The 15,573-nt window shown below is 40.0% G+C and overlaps 1 protein-coding gene across 1 annotated transcript; it reads right to left on the bottom strand.

Moving 5' to 3' along the window:
* Positions 1-3,146: 3,146 nt before the first annotated feature.
* LOC125770078 (uncharacterized) lies at positions 3,147-8,192 on the bottom strand. The gene is made up of 3 exons (XM_049439291.1): positions 7,528-8,192; positions 4,433-4,737; positions 3,147-4,359 (listed from the first exon to the last, which is right to left on the bottom strand). Exons 2-3 carry the CDS (start codon positions 4,566-4,568, stop codon positions 3,800-3,802), a joined length of 696 nt encoding a protein of 231 aa, XP_049295248.1. The 5' UTR covers positions 4,569-4,737; positions 7,528-8,192; the 3' UTR covers positions 3,147-3,799.
* Positions 8,193-15,573: the final 7,381 nt, after the last annotated feature.

Below are 15,573 nucleotides of genomic sequence, written 5' to 3'. Positions count from 1 at the left end.
CTTGATACGGCCAGGCCGTTCTAACCGAGCAAAAAAAAAAAAAAGGTATCAAACAGATATGAAACAGGTCACTTGAAATGTATGTACTCCAACATGTCTGCAAGGTTTAAACCAGCTTTATTATCAGTTGAATTCTTGGAGTCTCTTCTCTTCGTGATACAAGTCATCGTCAAATTTTTCTTTATTCAATTATACATTAAAAACACATATCAACCATTATTTGCACAGTGCCATTAAATCGGTCGGAAGGTCATTAAGATTACTCATCTAGTGGTTTTGTGAGAAGAATCCTTTCTCCATTATGTGTGTGATTTTTGGTTTCCCTTAACCAATTCGATATGCTGTCGCCATAGGCTCCATAGCAGCCATGCACCTTCTTCGCTGTCACTAGACCCGTTACGCTAAATTAGGAAAACATACATACCACTGAAGACATAAATTTATCCAGCAATGAGATACCTAGAAACCTATCCCCAGTCAAGAAGAAAAGGTAAGAAAAAATCTAATCGACCGTTAATCTTTTGCGCTTTTGCTTGGTGTGAGCGCGCAAAGGGTATGTAAGTTGAGTTTTTCCTACGGAAAGTGTCCATTTCGTGCTCGCATCAGGTTAGCGAGCCGGTTTCGGCAGGTTGTCTGAAGCCAACTCGAAACACGTGAACAGTATGGTAAGATTTGAAAGTGGGATTGAATGTGACGAGGAAAAAAACACACAAGACACGATTTTCCACGACTTTCCGCTCGCACCGTGTCACTTGGGGTAGCAAAAACGAGGATACGATGGGAGATCCATACCATGCTCATCTTCGGTAGATGGTAGATGGCAGTAAGTAAGGTCAGGTACAGAAGAAACCCAATCCTTCCAAACGACATGGGGACATGGGGTGATGCAAAACTGAACGGACAAGCAGCACAATATCCCGCGGTGTGTTCTGCTTGATACGGCGGGGAGGATGGAAATGAAAAATCGTGTCTCCCTCCCACCGAGCTGTCGGAGGGTCGCTTTTTTGAGGTGGGCCCTTTTTGGAATCGAATAAGGCAAAAGGCAAAAAAACGGCAACGGCTACTGATAGGCGCGTATTGGCTTCGGCGTGGAGTGGAAGCTTTCGGTAGAAAGCGAAATTATTGCCAGCTTTGGGGAGGTCGCACGCAAACCTCGCTATCGCGAAAACCCTTCGACTAAGCCGGAGGGTTCATTAATATTCAATGTGGTGATGTGCGGATGACGATCGTTTCCGTTTGTACAGACGTCCCATCTCGCTCGTTAACGTGTGTTTCTGCTGTGTGTCGCTAAGGTTTTGCATTTTGTCATATTGATCGTTGTCTTTTTCCAAGGTGTAGTTGTGTTTTTTCCACATTCCTTTCTTTAAATTCCTTCTTCCTGACTCCTTGCACTCCAAGATGCAAAGTATCATCAGTACAGCTGTACACCCTGTCGATGCATAGAGAGACATATTTCGATTGGAATCACAAAGAGTTAGATCGTTTTTTTTTCTTCTATGCGAAGGAATTATAAGGAATTTTCCACCAACCTAACTAGTTTTGTCCTCCCCCTTAACCGTACTGGTAGCTCAATCAATGCACTAGGGAGAAATCCCTTCGACATTGCTGCACGAAGATGCACCGGGTGGAAAACTATTGTCAGTGTTTGATGCTAATCACCGCAGCTGAATCGATATGATTTGCAGCCCTGGCACAACCCCTTTAGCGCAATCGATAACGAGTGAAGTGGTTAGCTGCATAGTTGCAAGGAATGCTAAAAGAGGCATGTAAAAGGGCTTTTCTTTCGCAGTGACAGTGCGTCAAGTGGTATTCAATGGAAGGTTAATGAAATCTGTTTTCATTAGCAGTGAATGCTTTGTGGACTGAAGCTTAAGCTTGAGAAGATTATTACTGTTGACGGTGAATAATGTGATTGGGTCTTAGGCTTTTGTTGTGGAACAGTTTGCAATTTAAGCACAATGTTTTATGAAGAAAAAGACAGATTTATTACCATTCTGATACAGTGAGCAAACAGTTGATCAATTTGAAACAAAGCGTATAATAAAACTTATCAGGTTAAAAATGTTCTTCAATAAATATTGTAATAGTTTATTTCCCAGTTCTAGGTTTTCTCCTAACAGTTTCTTCAAAAGAAAAGAAAAAATTGAAACAAGTGTAGTTAACTGAAAAAAGTAGAATTTCTTAAAAATATAATTTTAATTGCTAAATATGAGTTGACTCAATTGACTTGTCTCATTAATTTATTGTAATTATTATAAAACTATTTTTTAAATATTTTAAAATGTTATACGAAAAAACAAAATATCACTAAGAGAAGAAAAACTTACCCTTGCTGTGTTAAGGGTTTAATGCTGACCATCTCAGCTTAAAATCGCCTGATAGGTATGCAATCTGTTGTTACAAATATGAAATAATGCTGCGGTAACAAAGAAAGGTATTTACAAGTGTGACTGATGGAAGATCTATTTCCTCTACTAATTCATTCGCTAGTTTGTGCTAATTTGTGGTCTTTACGAGCAGTAGATAAGTTATGTCATTCATTTGAAATACTTCCGTGAATATTGCAAATTAACTAATTTTTTAAACACTTAAAATACTTCACACGCAGTATGAAAATTTCACGCTGTTCGCTTCCACATTTCTCCCGATGCCCTATTTGCATTATAAATCGTTCTGCCCATCGGTCTCCGTTTCCGTTATAGCGTTTTTTTTTGCTGCTAGTCATATGGTGGTAAAAAATACGGAAATGGAACATCCAACTTATGTACATCCATCATTGGTTTATTTCACCAGACACAAGAAAGTCACGCCTGCAAACGAAGATCAGCACAATTCCAGCACAAACGTGGATGGAAAATCTCCCCAACAGAGTGCATTAATTAGACAAAATTCACTGGACCTAATAAAGCAACAAAAAAGCAGCAAATGCGTGGATTTGATTGTGCGAGTTGAACTAAAAACACTTTAGTACGGTGAAGGAATAACAGCCCAAGGGAACTTCCCACTGGGAGAATTTTTTTGCGTATGCTTAGTTTAACGCATTAGCAAGCCAGATAAATCATTCGCGGAATGTTATTACACTTTTTCTTTCGAAAGAGAAATGCAACAACTAAAGCAAACAACTAAACAAAGCTACCATTTGGGATAGACATTTTTGTTGTTGCGGTGTTCCTTCTCTCGGCATAACTTCAATACCGACGCGCCTGACCGAAGACAACATGAACCGCCATTATGTGTGGCTTTCGAGTTATGTTTAGTATCATTTTTATTAGCCTTATCTTCAACGCCTAAAGCACATTGAACACGTTAGCACGGTTTCGTTAAGTTAGTCTTGGAAGGCGAGCCTAAAAAACGGCACGCGGCACGTGTCTTCTCCATTCTCGCGCCGTTCGTCTTCATTGCTTCGTTTCACTCGAGTAAGGATGGCCTTGAAATCTATCTATCTCACCGTACGCTTACAGATTAATCAGATCCTAAGTACCTTTTGAGCTAATTGAAACCAGCCTTCCCGCAATAAAAAAAGGGCATGGAACACAATGGAATTAAATAATATAGTACAAAGGCTTGCAGGAAGGCACGCGTAGGTCGAATTTCACTGAGCTGGTTTCAAAAAAGAAAAGACTGGGCCCTATTATTCCACTTACGCGGCGTACGCGAAACAAATAGGCCAATTAGATTGGCCCGGGCGTTGGGCAGATTAACTGTGGGTATATTTTTGGCATCACTAGATCCATGAGTGGCGTTTTTGTGTGGTTTTTTGGAGAGATTGCACGATCTCCTGCACGACTTATCCTGCGACCTATCGTCCATTTCGATTTAACTGTCTCCATTGTGCGTAAATTTGATCGAGCTTGTCTCGATCGGAGATTAGAATTTTCGGGTATAGCTGCTCATTCTTATCAGTCGCCTCCGAGACGTAGATCGGATCGGCTACATTGTCACTTCGCGAACGATGTACCGTCTGTTGGTAGGCGTTTAGAACTGGTGGTCCATAGCTTGGGAATACACTTGGTGCAGTATGATGCAGTGCTGACGGTGGTGCATGTTCGAACTCCAGCGGGACGGACCCATGCTGGCCATAGCCATCGTTGTGTATATGCACGTGGATATTCTTATCGGACCAACCGCCACCGACACTGTATCCACCGTAGTGTTCATGCGTATGCTTGGTTTTGAAGAAGGCGATCACCTTCGCCATTGCCAGACCGATGTTAATCATCAGTATGGAAACCCCGACGAATAGCGTCTTCAGGCTGATGGCGACCAGAAAAGCGAGAAGAGTCTTCATCACACCCAGGAAGAACATCACCGGAACGATCATTGCCTGCAGTCGTCTGATACGTCCAAATGTCCGAGACTCTGTGCGGGAGTTGCAGAAGCGAGAAGTTAGTTAATATCCGGAAATTATCTCAAGTAATTCGTTTATGCTTACCAGCGATTTCTGTTCCAGAGTGACGTTCTTCGGTCGAAAGACTAGCGGCTTCGGCAGTGATCGTTAGGGTGATCATAAGTAGAAGTATGCCCATTATGGACCACCTTCGTGTCGTTATGTCTATGCAACTTTTCATTTTTAGATCAGTAATTATTGGACGTCCTCTTCCCTCGCTCCACCATAAACAACGAGATCCTTTCTGTACACGAAATCACCTCACCAATTTCTTCAATCACTGATCTTCCCACTGCTAGTATCAACCGTAGACTGATCGTATCTCGATCACCGATCGGTGCGTTCCGAGTCTGCAAATGAAACGAAATGAAAGTATTGTGATGAGAAAGGAACCATTTTTTTTTTCGTGAGGCCTTTTCGCCGGTTTGCAACCGCAGACCACGATAACGGCCAAAGAAAGTGCTCTAGAATCAAAACTTGTCGATCCGGCCTGATGAAGCTGTTTTTATCGATTCACGTACACACCCCTGGTGGTTTGTTGTTTTCATTGTTGATCGTGTTGTAAAATGCTTGTAGCGGGAGCATAAAGCGATTTGTGTTTGTGTGCGGTTTTGTTGGCTTTTTCTACGTGCGGCACAATTTGTGTTTGTGTGTGCTTTTTTTCACCGAAATAAATGTCCGGATACAGATTTTCTAGGTGGTTATCTTTTTTTACTGCTGCCGACTGAATCTGATGCATTTGGGTATGTTTGGTTCGTGTTCGGATTGCAATATGAGTGAAAGTCCTGTTTCGATCGAATCCGTGCTGAATGTGCACGTGTTTGGGCGGTGTTTTACATTGCTTTAACCATTCCCTACTGTGGCTGCAGTCGGCTGCAGACAATTACCAGGCTCGTGATGCATTCTTCACTCTCATCAACTTCCACCGCATCAATGATCCGGTGGTGGATGACTGGTGAAAGATTTTATGGTTGACGAGCGTTGGAGTATGCGAGTGTGATTGCAATACAAAGCATGGAAGGTGTTAATGTGTCAGTCGGCTACTAAAACAAACGGATTTTGTTAAGGCATTTAAGCAATTTCAAAATTATGTTTCAAATTTGTTGATGTAATTGTACGAATAATGAGCTTTCCATAGTAATAGCATAGCAATTTGATTTATAAAAAATTATTAAATTTAAATTTAATGATTCTTTTACCTTTTTTCACTTCTCAATTTTTGAGAAAAATATAAACCAAATTTTTAACTCTATCTGTGCTGAATCCGGAGAGAGTATTTTCCGTTCCTCGGAATTCCCTCTTAGAAGAGCAATTTTTGAAAGTCCCACTAATGATAGGAAATATTTTTCATTTCAGTCATTTTGTTGGACATTTTAAATTTCCCCAACCGACTTTGTACGCTTTGAAACGTTTTCTCTGTAAGGGAAGCATTTAACCGACCACCACTTAAAACATCAAACCATAATGCCCTCCTTCGAGGGCGCTCCAGTTTAAACTTTGTTTACTCTCCTCAAAACCTCCCCATAAATGGGTGGAGAATGTAAACACCTGTCCACATTTCCGGGAGACGCTTAAATTATGTGCCATCGGGGCCAAACGATGGATGACGGTGAACGGGTCACAGCATAAGCAGCAGTTTCGATAAATAGCTGACCCGATCCTACCGGGAGCATTTGAAAGTGAAAAGAAATCGCTCACCTCATCAACGGGTAAATGTTTCGAACGAACGTGTCGTCGTTTGCACTAGTGACAAAGGGTCGAGAAATGAACGACATGTTTTTCTTTTCGTTGCTTGAAACAGTTTAACTCTATCGCTGAGTAGAATGTAAATTGTTGTGAAATCGAGACCCTTCCGAATGGAGATGACTGACGAAGGGTCGGAGTGCCATTACAGTGGCGGTGTGATGACAGGAATGCATAGCGAATCATGTCACTTGCAAACCGTCGACGGTTAATGTGTGTATTTTCTTTCCCTTTCTCTGGTTGATTGATACGGGTGTGGTTTATAAATGCGTACAAAGTGACCAAGACCAAGGCGAGATGGCAAACAAAGAGCAAATCGAAATGAGGGAGGAATCAAGTTGTTACTTTCTGATCATTGTTAACAATCACAGACAATGAGGGATTTTGTACAAAGAAATGTTGTTTAGGCAATTCTATCAGTTGAGTTCTTTTTAATTCCTAGTTTTATGTTCATCAATTCGTAATCCTAGAATAAATCGTCATGAATTACTTATACATACACAGAGCAAAAGACATTTAATCTCTTCAACTATTTTATAATGCTTGCTGCCCTTCAAAACCAGTTCGTTTATTGATCACTAAGCATTGCTAACGGTATAAGAGCCAGCAACACCCCAAAAAATTCGACATTTACTGCTAAACACTCTGATTTATCTTTCCGGAGCTTTAGATTGGATGAATCGGATCAGATCGCTATCCAAAACATCTTTACTTACCGATACAACCTTCGGAGCTCATGTCTTTTGTTTGCTCAAAGAAAGCTAAACGGTACATCGGTAAGGTTTATGGGGTGGATGATGCGATTCCCTTCGGGCGTGTTATGTAATTTAATCGATCGTTCCGTTATCTAACAATATTCTTCGACGATCGTTTCTTAATTGACTGTATAAAGCTCTAACTATGTTCGGATTCCAAGGTTTGTTCTATCGCTTTTGGGTGTGTTATTCTTAACTAACAGCACAGTTGGAACTGAATATTTAATGAATTAATATGGGTCAACTTGCCGACGCGAAGCTATTTATTGCACACAATTTGAGTTATTGTAGTAGCACTTTCTTAACACTTTTCGCATGTCTGTCTCTAATTTAGTTATTTATTACTTTTATGTTTTGCGAATCATTTTTTCAATCTTTCCACATGCTGAACACAAGAAGCGGCTTTTGTTTGAAAAATGTCTTAAATCTGACAGATGTTTTTTTTCACAGATTGTAGTATTTTAATTGTGTAAAAAGCTTTATCTACTAAACACCAGACAAAGTTTTATAACAATGGACTTTTGGTATTAACATTTCGAATTTTATTTCGATTTATTTCCTTACACTCCAGTAAAAGATCACTTGAAAGTTTCATGCGAAAAACCCCACAAAAATATCAATTTAAGCATTTTTTTTACTCACCACAAAACCTGGTGTGCTAATTCCGTCCTGGATTAAAGTGTTACTGCCGGAAAACTTATGTATGCTTTTTGGCGAAAGGCAATGATTTCTTTCTTCTTGTTTTTTTTTTCTTCAATTCTCAATCAACATCACCAAACTAGCTCCATTGATGCATGAAGCAACCAGTTTTGTTCTTCTTAAAATAACGAAATCAGGCACAAAGATGCTCGCCTCGTTCACCACAGTTTATAAGCACGTAAAACCGCACGATTTCGGCAAACAGAAACACTCGTACCCGGACCTTGCGAAACCAAACCGCTTGAAAACTGAACTGTAACTGAGCGAACCGTTTGTCTCGAACATGGTCTGATCTTCTCCGACGCCTTTCCTTAACCTCACGAGACGCATTTCGCTCACCCGCGATTAGCCCTCGGTAGGTTTGGATGAGTTCCCCGGGGCGGCTTACTTTCTTCGAGAGACTTGGCAGTTGAGTTCCGGTGCGCGGAGGCTGAATCGTGAAAGCATTCCAGCTGGTGGCACGTGCTGGAATCGAAACGCCACCGTCCGATGGTTGGTCAGGTTTTGGTGAGCGAAGGTATGATGAGTTCCACTCGCAGTGGAATTGCGTGTTGCGGGTGAATGGGGAGTTGACTTTCACCGAAGGTGCGTAGTGGCACAAAACACGTACAAAAAGTCGTACGTGTTCGATCCACCTAGACTTTATTTATTATAAAATTGAAATTGATAAAGTATATTCCTACTTATTGGTAATTCGCACATCTTTTGTAAGCAAGAATAATAGAATATCTTCAGATAAATTAAGACAACTGAAGCATAACTTCAATACAAAAGCAACCATGTTTCAGTTCGTCAGTAATACGACGGGAGATTGCAGTTTTTGAAGATCTTCAAATGATCCACAACCCAACTTCCGAACTGTTGTTTTATCCTATTTCTGCTCTTGTCTATCTCAACTTGCGAACTTGCTGAATTAAAATCTAAAACGTAAATTTGAGTGAAATTCTAGAAACAAAGGGAGTTGGGCGAGTGATTGCATACCTTTGGGCGTTACGAAACCAAATCACGCAAAGACGAGGAACCCTCAAGGAAATTTGATTATTTTGAGGAATTCTATGCAGTTTTTTATGTATGTAATGTAATACTAATTCCTATCAAAATAAGATACGTTTCTGTTAGAAGTTTACACTGGATGAGTGTGAGTCATGTAAAAAACAAGAGTGAAGCAAATGCATTTTTTGTTTGAGTTTTTACCCGATTACAAGGAGATCTTGACTCTTTTATCACTCGCCACATACACGACACTCACTCTCACTCTCAAAAGCCTCAAAACAGGCGGTTTTGTGCTGAGGCTCGTGATTGTAGATCTTTCTTTTTTCACCACAGCCACAGCGACAACTTTTCACCTTGTCTTCTTGCCTGGTAACCTACATAAGAAGTTACCGTTCCATTATCGGTGGTGTGTAATTTAAGATGATCGAGCAAACGAGCCGGAGCGTGAGAGAAGTTTTCTCTGCTTAAGCAAAGCAGTCTCCCGGTACAGCAGTCCCCCCCTATAGGGCAGCTGAGCATTACGTCAAGGTATGGAATCTATTGCACGGGTTGGATTACAGCACATCACTGCTTAGGATGGTTTCGGTTTTATTCCCACCGGAAACTACCAACCAGCGCGGTAGTGCATTTCGGATTGCTTAAGCGATATCGTTTAATCCCCGCTTTTTTGCTGTGTTGTATCGTGGTTAGACAAATTGGCTAATAGTATAATCGATGAAGTAATCGGATTCGACAAATCGACGACCGAAAATCGTGACGAATGACAAGCGACGAACCTAACAGATGAAGAAATCCATCAACTGATCGTTTTGAGACTTGATTTACGACCTAGAGCCTTGTAAATTTCCTTTTACTTTCGTTGGAAACGGTACTGCCCAATGCGAAATAAATGAAAAGGAGTGTCTCTTAATTTGCCGGATGTCGGAAGTAGATCGATCAATGAAATGTACGATCGATCACTTTCCTTTTATGTCGTAGTTACCATTCCGTCTGTACTTTTACTACAATCTGTGCCAATCGAGATCGAAACCAACAACCATAGGGATGAGATAATCGCTTGATAATTTTAAGGTGAGTACGCTAATTGAGGGAAACTGATGGTTCAAAGGTTTCACTTTCAGCTGATCGGTTGGGGCCGATTCGCTAATAGAAGTGTGTGTTTTTAGGTTAGTGTTGTTTCGTGTACAATGTGTTATTATTGCTTTGCTTTCCCATTCACTCATGCTGCATTGTTTCCACTGCACGTCAATCAATCGATCTCGCTCCGTCCCGGATGGAACAACGAAAGTACATTATTCGGCATTCCCGCTTCACTCGCTTTATTGCTGTCTGCTGTGGTTTTGTTTTTCTCATTTCTCAAATGTAATGAAGCACATGGTTAAAAGATGAGTAGCTACAGGGCGGCCAGACAAACAAGTGCACGCGAAATATGTAAGTGAGATGAATGAATGAATGTGATTAAACAATTAGAGCTTGCGAACATTCCCATTTCGTGATATTATGATGTTTTTTGAAGATTTTGTTTAGGGGCTTTTAGTGAAGTAGCATAACTTCTGGGCGCATAAATGGTTGCACCCTGAATGAGGGCGGCGAGAAACTATACTTTGAGGTCAAACATGAGGTTGGGCTAAATTAGGCGGAATACATGCTCGTTTATGGCGGCCAGCAGTGGATCACTGGACAAAAACCCTCAAAATATTCAAAGAATTTAAGTTTGAATCAGAGAAAGCTGTTCTTCTTATGATTTGTTATATGTTTATAAAACAGACTAAGATAAAAAATAATAATAAAATAAATTTCCATATTTTTACTTGCAAACGATATTAATGAAGAATATAAGAGAGAAATAAATATGGAAAAAGGCGTTCAATTCTCAATTTTTTTTCAAACCTTCATTTTCTCTGTATTTCACGACATATTATATGTGATTATCGTAATTTAATAAGGAAATAATAGATATTATTTTTTTATTTTTTTTCTTATCCCTTCTTTTCTTCTAAACAGTGAACCTTTATCAAGTATTTTGACAGTAAGATAAAATAAAATAACAAAAAAATATTTTAAAAGTACATAAAAGAAACTAAAAGATTTCATTGTCCAGCTTTAAAAAGACAACTTCAAAAACAGTTATATAGTTCAGCATCAAAAACAAAAATTAATTAAACAAGAAAGATATACAATCGATATGACTTCGTCAAACTGTGCACAACAGTTGACCTGTATCTTGAACGCCTTTGTACTTTATCTTCCATAAATCTAAATTTATTCACGTATCTGTGTTGCTACAAGTAGGTCGTAAACTTTTCGTTATACCCTCATCACTATGCCAAACAGCCAAAATTACTCTCCATTCCACCTTCACCAAACCGTCCAGTGTGATGTCGCGCACACTCACGCAACATCATACAACTTTACTTTTGATACACCATCCCGCACGCATCGCACGCACCAGCACACTAACACGAACGTCGGTTTCACGGGGCGAGAAGCATGGCCACCAATATCACCATTATGAGCGATTGCACATAGTTTCAAGTTCACGATCAAGTTCTTTTGCACATGATCGTCCATTTGTGGTACTCACGACGATTACGATCGTGTGTTCTGTCATGTGGAACAGCTGTAAGGTTTAGAAGATACAAATCAAACGATTTCCAGTAGTCTTTTATACGTCAAATTTTGTTTAAACTTCAGCGTACTTATGTCCATTTTTATAATCTAAAAAAAATGTCTTTCAATACGAAAATAATCGTGTCTGCATATCAACTCTGCATGTGTGAGATATCGTTCAAGCACCATTTTGTTGGTGCCGAAACTTGAAACGAACAAACGATGACGTCAGTATGGTAAGCGAAGAAAACTTGTCGCCAGGGATCAATATAAACCGGTTGAAGAATTGTGTTTCGTGCACAATTTAAGATTTGGGAATATCCATACGTTGAATATTGAAACCAATTCCAAGAACAGGTTTTTCACAGAAAAGATTAAATCATTTTAGCATAAAATGTACTCCTACTTCTTTGATGGTGTAGTATTGGAACCTTTAGAGCACAGAATTTTAACACAGATAATATTAGATTAATTTGCTTTATATAATCATTCTAAAGCTGTATTTAATTATATTCGATATTCAGCTTTTTATTCTTAAAACGCATTTTCAATTGCTTTTAGAAGCTACTTTCTATCGCTATTGCTACTTTGGGCAGCATTTACATAATGTGCCCTTAAAACAAAACTGTATCAACCTCAAAGCACAATTACTATCCAACCACCACCAGTATCAAAGGTCTTTGTGGTATATTGTTCGCTCTAGGTAGTCAGCTGACGGTTCCAACCGGTTGACCTTCAACGGAAAACATTCGGTGACATTGATCGTGTGAACCAGCTTATCACCACCAAGCAAAGCTTACTGCCAGTTTAGTTATTTGGCCGTTTTGGAAGCGTTGGATAATGTAGTTGGTGGACGTAACAATGTGAAGCCATTGTAGGCGATGCATCTTAACGCTACAATTTTCAACAATCCTCAACACACAGAAAAAATGGTGCGAAAAAGACGTTGAATGATGTTTCGCTTGAGGTGGCCTTTTGTAGAGATTTAATTAAAACAAAAGATTTTAGGAATTGATTGGTATCAAGCATCTTGAAACAATAGTCTTTTACAATAAAGTTCATAATAGTTGCACATATTTTAATGAAATATATTCATGAAGTTGATTTTGTATAAACATTATAAAAAAAAAATCAAAATGTAGGACAAAACTAATAGATTAACAATAGAATTACCAGAGCTGTTATATAAACTGCTTTAACCAGCCATATTATTTTTTGGGGTTAAACAAATCTACCTCTTGGGATTTGGGGTTAAACAAATCTACAAATCTAATATCTTGAAATAAGCCATATTATTTTTTGGGGTTAAACAAATCTACCCTAGCTGGGGCGGCCCGGTGGTGCATGTGAAAAACGGCGCCCATCCACACGGCAGGGACCGGGTTCAAATCCCATCCGGACCGTCTCCCCGTAGCATGGACTGACTATCCTGCTACGTGGTAAAAAAGTCTTGATACGGCCAGGCCGTTCTAACCAAGCAAAAAAAAAAAAAAAAAAATCTACCCTAGCTGAACTAAACACGTTTTAGTTTTTACATATGAATAATATTGTTGTAGAATATTAAAAAGCAATCCGGTTCTTTGATTTTTTTTGTAAAGGAGCTACCAATGAATACAACTTTAAATCGTTTGGCAGTTCTTAATGTACTTAAGTAATTTTGATTTTACTAGTTTGTTAAAAAATATCTCCCATAAAACACAATTTTATTTACATGTAAGGTGCTATTAATTTTAATAAAACTATTTTATATTTTACTCTTTAATATTATGTTGACAGACGGTGAAAATTTTGTGTTTAAAGTTTTGCTAAAATATTCATTTAGCTATTTTAACAATCGAAAATAGATTAATGGTTTCCCAATTAGCAATGCTAAGAAGCTTACTTTTAATCGTTATTTATTGAATTTATTTATTGAATCATCATGTAACGTTACACTTACCACATTCCGTCGGAAATGGTTCTCGGATTGAATCATCACACTATCTATACAAACTTCCGCTGACGAAGTGATTAGTTCCATCGTTCGCTTCATTGCCGCTCAGCTTGTCAACATTCACCAACGGTGTGCTAGCAGATTTCACCTAACCTCTGACAGGCTATGTCTGGGTTGCAGAAACTGTACAGACAAAGCCTAGAAGAGGCTAGATTCGATCTGTTACTAATGTTTGCTTATTGGTGCTTATTGGTTTCGTTTCTCCCCCTCGGTGCTCAATTCACATGTTTTTTTGCAAACACTTCGCTGTTTGTCCTATCGTTTTCTATCGGAGCTTATCATAAGTAACCATTAAACGAACGAAAAAACATGTGCGTGGACTTAGTAGTAGATAAGTAAGGAAAAGCGAAATAAGCGAAAAAAAAAAATGAAACCAAAGGAATGGAACAAAAACTCGATCCACCCGCAGATGTCACAGCGTGAAATAGGCCCCTTAAAAGTCATGGTACGCCTTCATCTTTCGTTGTGTGGAAACGATACAAGCAAAAAAACTGTACGAAACAACACAACATAGGAGTATCAAACCATTTTGGCACACAATTTTGTGGCAAACCATCCATTAAGGGTGGGGAATTTTCTTCCTCTTTCTGGTTTCTGTCTCATTTCGATATCGGTTTTGTTTTCGCTTTCGAAAAAAAAATCCGTCGCCTACCGTCATGGTCGTTTGCTTTGTTAGTATTCCCGGCGTGTGTCAAGTTTGCACCCTCTACTTTTAGGATGGTTTGATAGCAAAAGCGTGTGCAGAGAGTCGTGTGGTACGACGAAATTAAAGATTCTTTTTTTGTTACAAAATTATTAAATTACTTAAGCTTGTTAGAGTGGAAAGTGAAAAGAGTTGAGATGAGACTAGAAAAGGGAAAAGTTACACATTTATAGCTGATCTTATGCTGATCGTACGTATCGTTCTGGTGTGAAACATTGCACTTATTCTGGCTTCAGTCCGTCATCCACGATTCAGTCACACAACAACAAACGTAGAAACACTTGCACACATGCTGCAGCATCACAATCCGACCTAAAGACCTCCAGTCGGGTCAGACACCATCGTCCGTAAGCCACAGTTATGTCGGCTACTTGTTTACCGGCATGTTTATTTCGAACGCAAATAACAGAAAAAACGACTCACGGGTACGCCGTCGGTACGAGAGTTCAGTGGTGCGCAACTCTCCTCGCTAAACGTCTTTTACACACCACAGAAAGCGAAGGCAGCAAAAAATAAAACTGTTTGTAAATGTTTCGTAGGAGCAGGTGAAAATATTAATCCACCATTTTGCGCCTGCCCAGCACCTGTGTCAACAGCGCGAGATGACTTGAATGAAGGTTTGTTTTTCTTCTGCGCACTTCAAGAAAAGTGACAATTCACTTTATCACTACACACGGGCTATAGATGTGGGAAAACTATCACAATTTTACATCCAGAAGTCGCTATGTATCACTTGCACAATTTATTCTGGAACATTTTCCGTTTCGGCTGCACCCGGTGTGAAGTGTCTCGCGCGCAACGCACGCACTAGTACGCAGTCGCAAGCACCAAGAAAACGCGTCCGCATGCGACGAAAACTGACGTTAGAGTGGAATTTTGCCGTGTTTGAATGCCGGTCTTATTGAAAATTTTCGACCTTGTCGACGGGCGCTTAAGTTAAGTCAGAGTTCCGGTATGGGGAGGAGGGAGGAAGGGAGAGGGGGAAGGGTGCTGGTGGTAGGAACAGAAAAAAAACATGGAGGAAGGGAGATTCACGATCGCGACTCGCGATCGCGATCTTTTTTTTTGCCTATCCCTCCCCCCTTACCCCACCCCTCCTCCTTCTTCTTCTTCTTCTTCTTCTCCGTGTATGCGACCGATCCGGATCCGAAAGTGGAGTTTGAAGATCTTCCTTCCTTCGTGCAACCGTTTGTGATACGACTTCGGGTCGAATTGGGCAAGTTTGTTTGTGTGTTTGTATGGGTGCGTGCATCATAATGAAACAAGAACGGAACGGCAAGTGAAGGAAGGATGGAGCACGTTCGTGTCTTGCCTCCTTTATGCTTTTCTATCCCCCTCCAATCATAAGGGTGACTTCTAAAAGGCGCGGCCACGTTTTTTCTGCTCATTTTTTTCATATGTGACTTTGCCGGGGGAGCAGCTTGTGTGTGTGTGTGTTTGGTTTGGCAAATTCAGACTCTTTTTCTTGACTTTTTTGGCACATTTTACTTCACTCAACGCCGGTTGGTATGTTTTTTTATTTCTTCCTTGGTTTCGTTGTTTCGGTACGGTTTTCTATTTGGTTTGACGGTTCTTTGGGGGTTGCGCCGTTGGAACGCACGCAGTCGTTTGGAGTTCGGCAATGGGAACGGGAAGGAAGTGTGAGGGGATGTTATGAAGGAAGGAAGGATCGGGGTTTTTTTTATTTGTT

This window comes from Anopheles funestus, chromosome 3RL (assembly GCF_943734845.2).
Source record: "Anopheles funestus chromosome 3RL, idAnoFuneDA-416_04, whole genome shotgun sequence".
Classification (NCBI taxonomy): Eukaryota; Metazoa; Arthropoda; class Insecta; order Diptera; family Culicidae; genus Anopheles; species Anopheles funestus.
The sequence above is the reverse complement of the archived record's forward strand: the minus strand, read 5'-3'. Positions and strand labels throughout refer to the sequence as shown.